Source organism: Podarcis melisellensis (genome assembly GCF_964234715.1).
Source record: "Podarcis melisellensis genome assembly, chromosome: 7".
NCBI lineage: Eukaryota > Metazoa > Chordata > Lepidosauria > Squamata > Lacertidae > Podarcis > Podarcis melisellensis.
In genome coordinates this window covers 64,963,289-64,971,482 of record NC_138539.1, presented here as the reverse complement: position 1 = coordinate 64,971,482, position 8,194 = coordinate 64,963,289, and the positions used below count along the sequence as shown (strand labels likewise).

General features: G+C 43.0%; 1 protein-coding gene across 3 annotated transcripts in view; it reads left to right on the top strand.

The window, feature by feature from the left end:
* Positions 1–5,293: 5,293 nt before the first annotated feature.
* The window catches only part of EXOC2 (exocyst complex component 2), a 78,400-nt gene continuing 75,499 nt past the window's right edge, over positions 5,294–8,194 (top strand). Inside the window, exons 1-2 of one of the 3 annotated variants that reach the window (XM_081918177.1) lie at positions 5,294–5,382; positions 7,836–7,995. In XM_081918177.1, the coding sequence (XP_081774303.1) occupies positions 7,878–7,995 (118 nt within the window). In that variant the 5' untranslated portion in view covers positions 5,294–5,382; positions 7,836–7,877. Of the gene's footprint in view, positions 5,383–5,403; positions 5,545–7,835; positions 7,996–8,194 lie in introns of those variants that run through there. The other 2 variants (XM_081918176.1, XM_081918178.1) reach the window with 2 other exon arrangements.

The following is an 8,194-nucleotide window of genomic DNA, read 5'->3' as shown; positions in this document are numbered from 1 at the left end:
AGATTACGAGTCTACCACTCTTAACCACTACACCACAGTTGAAGCTGGTGGAACATATTCCTGGCTACTGGTCTACCCCAGCTAGCATAAAGTCCACAGAAGGATTTCCAAAGAGCAGGAGGAAAAGATGCATCGCTGTATAAAGTGTAGAGTTGATCAACTAATTGTCTGGGTAAGTCATTTCCTGGTTCACACTGAGATATCTGTCTAGATAATCCAGCTACAACTGGGCATATGTAACACCCCATCACCCAACTTTGCTCAGCAATGGAGAGAAAACCCTCAAAATGAAAATAGACAAATAGCCCAAAGACTGGAATGCTCACTGACCACTGAAGGGTGGGGGGCAAGAGCAAAACTGTGCAGGCCAAGAAGGGAAATGGAATGAATGGTCTGGAATCCTGATCACAAACACAACATACTGCAATATTCTGTTGCAGCGCCTTGCTTTTCATGTCCAGATTAGTGACCGACTAGAAGCAAAGTTTGAACCAGGACTTCGTAGCTCATGCCGAAGTCCCTTTCTTCCTATGCTGCGCTAGCTCTCTCTAATGGTCATTTCTGTAATATCCGAGGAAGAACCCACATCCATTAAAATGGACATGATCAATTCTCGTAAGAACCTGTGATGGGACAGTCATTAAGCGGAAGCTCTTGTGAGTTTGCTGCCAGGAGGTGCCCAAGGTATCACGACAAAAGGCCATGACCGTTGTTCGGTGCTCTCAGCAAGGCCTGAGGATCCCCACATCCCTCCTCGCCAAACCACACAGCCCTCAAGCCAGCTGTACAGATAGGAGAAGGAGGAGGCGACAAGCAGCTTTCTTAAATACACACACACTTTCCCACCCCCCACCCTGCCGGTACCTCAACTGAGTGACAGCCTCTTGATGTTGCGTGCGAGTGAGTTCAGCTGGTGCTGTGTGGTCTGGGTGTGTGGTCTCCAGCTTGGCCGAGAGGCTGCTAACAGGGTGGATGAGAGAGAGCAACTCTGTTTACTTTAATTTATTTCGGATGCCGGAACTGTGCCCAGAGTTTCTCCTGAGCTTGATTCCACAGTTAGTGGCAGCAATCCCTCACAGCTGCAGCGCAGTCTGAAATATGTGCTGAACTCCTCGACCAAGTGCCTTTGCAGCATCTGCTTCAAGTCCAGCCTGCTAATCCCCTGTGACTCAGAAATGTTAATGGCATTGCTGAGTGCTGTGATTATTTTGGTTTTACTATGTCAAGATAGGATCTCCCTCTCTCCTTTTCTCTCTCTGTCTCTGAATCCTGGAAGATGTACTTTTTGTGGGTTATTTAATGCAGGAATTTTAAGATATTGGTAATATGTACTGTAGCTATGAAGTCTGATACAGGTCTTTTTAAAGGTGTGTGTGTGTTTAGCTGTGACATACAAACTTGTAATCTAGATTCCAGATCTATTTGGGTCAGGCAATGAACCTCAAGTTGTGCAATCTCATATTCATATTTTGACCCTTTCCCATTAATTTACATTTTATTTTGCTCACTGCTTTAGAATTGGTGAAATGCCAGAAATCTGCTTTTATTTTCTTATTTATTGTACGTATTGATATTATACCGTAAACTGCTTCAAAGACCTGTTTATTGGGATAGTAAAGCACATTAGGAATGCTAGAATAAAGCTGCAACCCTATACAGTTTCCTACCTGGAAATATGCTCAATGGGACTTAATTCTGAGTAAAGACATAGAGGATTGTACTGAAAAACAAAACAAAAAAACCCTATTCAGAGTTAAAATGACTTGTCATTTGCTAATATTTGCTTGACGTGAACGCCAGTTACGACAAGATAAGGCAAATTAACCTTTAGTTATTTAGACTGTTTCTTTATGCGTGCTTATCTTTTCATTTTAAGTAGCTTAGAGATATTTGAGAAAATTTTTTTTGAACCAAATGTAACATTCACGACCAATACTTGCTTAAAATGACAAGTCTCCTTTCATTATTCAAATAAACATGCATTCACTCTTAATATGACTTGGAATTCCAGCATTGTTTAGCTTATTCATTCCTAGTCTTTTCTGGCAGACTTGCAGGAATGAACTTAGTATTATTGATGCAGCGTTGAAGGCTGTAATATTCATAGCAGTGGTGAAGGCTCTTGCAAATCTGTGGGCTAAAGCTCTCCAAAGAGATTAAGGAATATCACCATCATTTTTTTAAAAAAAAAATGTATTGAGGTGGAGTGGGGGGGAGTGCCTTACTGTTTTAACTTGTGTCTACTATATTTCTGCATTTATGTTGAATTCTAATTTTCCTCAATTTGTTTTTGTATTATCTGCAGTGATCTCAGATCACAGCTTGGAAGAAGTGAAAAGGTTCACTGTTTCAGTCACTGCCTGCAGGTTACAATGCAAGTGACATGACACACAGGGGTGGGGAGAAGAGGGGAGAAAAAATGTAAACAGTCATCAAATCTTAATTTAACAAAGTTAAATATAAGTTCTTTGGGGAAGGGTCATAGCTCAGTGGTCAGTGTAGATAATATTGAACTAGATGGGCAGATCATCTTCAGTCGGTCTAAAGCAGCTTGCTTTGTTCTTACAATGACCAGTTGGAATGGATGTCGTGTTGTTCAGCAAACCAGTTACATAAGAAGTAAAGCAATAATAATGCCATATAGGTGTTACACTTTTAAAACATGAGACAGCAGGGTGACTATTTTTTAAGACAATGCTTTCTAAGACTCACACATTCAGAATACTTTTATCCTTATGTGGTTCTTAAAGCAGCTTACAAAATATTTGCACCATTCAATCACGTTCAAAAACTTTTGACCCATACTCAGAAGTAACATTTATTAGCAGTGTTTATACACGTTTATGTTTAAGAAGATTCCAAAGTGCTTTCCATATCACTACAATATCAACAGAAGACAGAATACATTTAAGACCTCTGTAATGACCAAAATGCGATTTCATCCATTTACCTACTAAAAAAATTATACCAAGGAAGAAAGAATTAAAATTCAGACCCAAACATTTCTCACTCATATTCTTGGTCCTCCCTGGTGTTGCCAGTGGGACAGGAGGCCCACTGAGTTTCTTTGAAGTTAGTTGAGTATCACAGCCTTGGAGTCAAACTCCCCATCTTCAGCAGATGAGTTCAAGGATGTGGGGTCGGAGGAGAAATTGCAGACAGAAGCACTGCCACAAGACTATACCTTGGTGCCAGTACCCCACCAGCCTAAGGATGTTGTATTGCCATCCTCTGGCTCAGAGGACTCTATTGCAAAAACCCCAGTACAACCAGTCTCCTTCACTTGCAACTGGGACAAAACTGCTGCTCCTACATAGGGATTGCTCTGACTGGTGCTGACCCAAGCGCTGTTCTCCTATCACACTGAGGATGAACGCTGCACAAATCAGCTTTGCTTTGTTGCTGTGGAGGTCTGTACTTGCAGCTAGACACTGAGCAGTTGAACTTTGCTCAGTCCATGGTGAAGAGTCTTTCTTTACTGGTTCCCACAGATGGCCTCTAAAACCAGGGAGAGGGGCTAAGCAGTCAGAAATTGCTCAGCCTGAGATGGAGTCACTTCTCCCCTCATGCATACATCTTCTTAAAAACAATACTTTTTTGTAGATATACTGCTTTCTCATGTGCAAATTTAACCAACTGATAAATATATTAAGCACTCAAAGATGTAATTATTGTGTAACGATCCTAACACAATGTTTTCATTGCCCAAGCTTTGCTTCTTTTAAATTTACTTATTTTGCTGATAATGGACACTGGTCAAACTCAAAGCACTATAATGCTCTGGAGTCTTTTCTTCATGCTCACCATTCCAGTGCAGTTTTTAAAAAAGTGTTCTGCAATAAGCACGGAAATACCTGAGCAAAAATATTAGATTTTGGGAGGCTCAGCATTTTCATTACATGAATTCATACTGTAATGGAAAGAGGTAGAGTGTGCCAGCTTCTGAAATCCAATAAAGCGTGCTGCAATATTTTCTAATATTACTGTCTAGTATAGTCTTAATTCCAGTGCATCACCTGAATGCCTTGGCATTATAGACTAAGGGGAAAGTGGAACTGGGAAGAAAGAATAAATACGGAGAAAATAAATATTCAGCATATAATTTCCTTCATATTAATATTGCTTTAAAAAATAATAATAATAGTTTGGGCCTTTATTTTTGACCCTAGGATTATTGTTCCCCCAACATGTCTTAAGGATGTATTTTACTCGGGTAACTCAGTGAATTTGTGCTCCTTGCACAGTATTCATGTTCTTACACTTTGGCCTGTTGCCAGAGTTTCAAACTTTCAATACGTTAGAAAGTTGCAATCTCCACACACACACAAACACAAACCCCACTGCAAGTATCAGTTCAACAACATTAGTTTATTTATTTTTTGCATTAGTTTTAACATCCCACCTGTGTGTAAACGCTCTGAGTCTGGACTATAGTTCCAGGAAGCTCCTTGCACATTGTTGGATGTTCTAAATAAATATTAACAAGTAGGGAAACAAGCCACGCTGAGCAAATCAGATGGGGTCATGTTGTACTGACTTCTGTTTCAGTGTATCTGAAGAAGTGTGCATGCACACGAAAGCTCATACCAATAACAAACTTAGTTGGTCTCTAAGGTGCTACTGGAAGGAATATTTTTTTTAAAATTTTGTTTCGACTACGGCAGACCAACACGGCTACCTACCTGTAACTTGCACTGATGGAGGAATTCTATCCCTGCACTACCCCACTGCCCCTAAATTGCGGCAATCTGGGAGGAAGGTTGGTAACTCTGCAGGTCACCAGGGTACAGTAGATGGTTTTGCAAATTCCAGCACTCGCTGCCCTCCTAGCTTCAACGACCTGTCTCCTCGCCTTGTTTGAAACAACCACATTGCGCTGTGAACTTTCCGTCCAGAGCCTCTCGTGGAGGGAGCACTGCAAATACCGCAGTGTTAACAAGCTAACAGTGAAATAACATACTGAAATCTGGAGTAGCATACCTGAACCAACAGCATAAGGACAATTGTTTTCTGAATGCTTTGCTACTGAACGAATAATTAAAAAAAAAGGAAATGTATCATTCTGCCACAAGGCCGATGGAGGAGAAGCAGCAATAACTCAATTTGCACGGACATAACGCGCGCGCTCGACCCTGGCGAGGGACATGGAAAGGAGCGAGGAGGAGGGGCGGGGCAAAGAACTCTGCCGATCCCTCCTCTCGCAAACCATTGGCTGCGGACGGCTGAGTGGCAGTGCCGGCTTAGCCAGCCAGCCGGCCCTCGCCCCGGTCACGTCATGTGCGTCGGCCTCCGCTCCGTCGCGTCACGTGCGTGGCGGCGTCAGAGCCCCCTCGCGTAGCGCTCCTTCCGCCCCTTTTCCGCCAGCTGCGCTTCCGGCGGGAGGTAGGTCTCTGCTTGAGTGGCGTTTTAGGGAGCGGGGCGGCGGCGCTGGTTGCAGGCTTCCTGCCTCAGGTGGCGGTTGACGGTTGGGAGAGGGTCCTTCTCCGCCTCCTCCGTTTCCAGCTCAGCTGAGGGCGCTGAGGGAAAGCCCGGCTGACGGGTTGGGTGGGGCTTTTATTTTTATATTATTTTATTTTGCCAAGGAAGAGAGTGGGGGAAGGGAGTTAACTGGGAGGGGTTTTTTGTTTGTATTATGCATTTTCTGTTTTTATCTTGTGTTTTTATGCTATGAACGGCCCTGAGATCTTCAGATGAAGGGCGGTATGCAAACATACATACATACATATATATATATGAATATGTGTGTATATATATATATATATATATATATACACACACGCACACACACATATACATATATATGTATATATGTATATACACAAACACACACTACATATAATACAAGCACACACACATATGAAATAATAATGCAACCATGCAATAATAATAATATGAATTTTAATATGAACTAATTATTCATATTATGAAATAATAATAATACAAGTACAGTCATACCTCAGGTTGAATATGCTTCATGTTGAGTGCGTTCAAGTTGCGCTCTGCGGCAACCCGGAAGTAACGGAGCGTTTTACTTCCAGGTTTCGCCGCTTGCGCATGCGCAGACGCTCAAAATGACGTCATGCGCAGAAGCGGCGAAAAGCAATGTGCACATGCACAGACGTGCTGTCACAAGTTACGTTTGCCTCTGGATGTGAACGGGGCTCCGGAACAGATCCTGTTCACATCCTGAAGTACCACTGTACACACACCATACATGCATACCCCACTAGCCGGCTCGTGGGAGAGCCTTGGGAGGCCACCGTGCGCTTTGGGCTTTCTGGGCCACCAGGCTCTGGGTCATGGCCAGCCTAGTGTCACAACTCAGACAGCGTGCATGAAACATGCTCTGGTTCAGCATCCTTGTACAGTCATACTTTGGAAGCCAAACAGAATCCTTTCATTTGACTTCCAAAACATTCAGGAACCAAGGTGCGGCTTTTGATTGACTGCAGGAAGCTCCTGCAGCCAATTGGAAGCCACATCAGACGTTCCGAGTTCTAAAGAACATTCGCAAACTGGAACAATCACTTCTGGGTTTGCAGAGTTTGGGAGCCAAAACGTTCGTCTCGCAAGGCGTTCGACTTCCAAGGTACGGCTGTACTTGATGCAGCACTTGCAATGCCTAATCCTAACCTTGCTTCACTTGAAAGTACCGTTTCAAGCGAGGCTTTACCCTGGAGTAAGCTAGTGAAGGATTTGAGCATTGAAGCAGTTTATTGTTGCTACCATTGCTTTGGGCATGGGGGTTATGCCCATGGGTCCCTCCTGTCACCTTTTCAAGCCAAAGTGGCCATTAAGTTTGCCTAGTGCAGAAGGCCTGGGAGATTTGCAGTAGATCTGCAAGGGCTCTGATTCCAAACTTAAGCTAAAAATAGCAGGAATGAAATAATGCCCCCCAATGCCCTAAATTATGCTACAGAATTAAATAAATTTAGTACTCAAATTGATTTAATTCCAAGTGCAAGTCTTTTGAACCAGGCTCTTTTTAGTGTGTGTATCTGTCTTTCTAGTAAATGACCCCAAGCCCAGTACAAAAGATGGACCACCGCTGCTATGCCACCCTCCAGGCGGTGATGGTGTTTCCACTTGCTGGATGCAATGACAAGGGCAGGGGAAGCATTGAGTTGGCTGGCGCAGGCATTGATACATGCATGCTTTCACCTGTGACTACCATTCCACTTCTTCCTGCATCCCTTGCTGCCATACTCCCAAGTAACAGCAGCACTGCCACATGCAGAAGAATGGTGCAGTTGTGTTGCCCCATCTTGCACACTGCAATAGTGCACACCTGAAGTCTCCCCAACCCAGATATATCCTGTAGAAAGAAGGGCACTGTGGCAGGTAATTTCATGCTTTCTTTTGATGTGAATCATTTTGGCTCATGGTTTGTTTCAGATAGCTCTGACAACAAGCTGAATGCCCAATACAGTAATGTTGCCCTAAAAGTAGTTCCATTGGAGTTGCTGACACAAGTAAATGGAACTTTAATTCCTAATTCTCATCATGGGTGTGGATCTAAATGTCCAACTGGTATAGCAGGAATCAGGGCATTCATGTATAGGCCACCCACATGGAGCTAGCAGTTCACACAGACAGCGTTGGCTGGGAGCCTGGCAGTGATCCTGGGAGTTCCCAGGGTTTTCAGATGGGCACCCCCATGCATCTGACCCAGCCCTGATTCAAAAGTTGAGAAGTCTCATCTTGATACTCCTTAGGAACCATCAGCACTTAAGAATTAAACACACTTTATCAAGACATTTTAAATCACACAATTGAGCATTTCTAGGTTTTATCATAATTGGTGCAATGTAAACATTTCACTTTTTCTGATTTAGACTGCTGAATATATCAGTCTTTCATCAAAGAAGAAAGCTATAATGTCTCATGCACGCAAGCCCCCTCTTGTGACGGGCATTTCTCCCAATGAAGGCATCTCATGGACAAAGGTCACAATTCGAGGAGAGAACTTGGGAATGGGCCCAACAGATCTAATAGGTAAATTCAAGAAAGCTGTTTCCGTTTCAATGGCAGTAGTATGCATCCAGCAGAGTTTATTTGGAAATGTGCAGTTGCTGATAATTTACGGTAGTGGTATTATGAAAACAATTGATAGACAATAAAATGTTGTTGGTTTTTCTTCATGAAGTTGAAGAGATCCTTTCCTAAATACCAGGGGAGGAATTCAGTGTTGTGC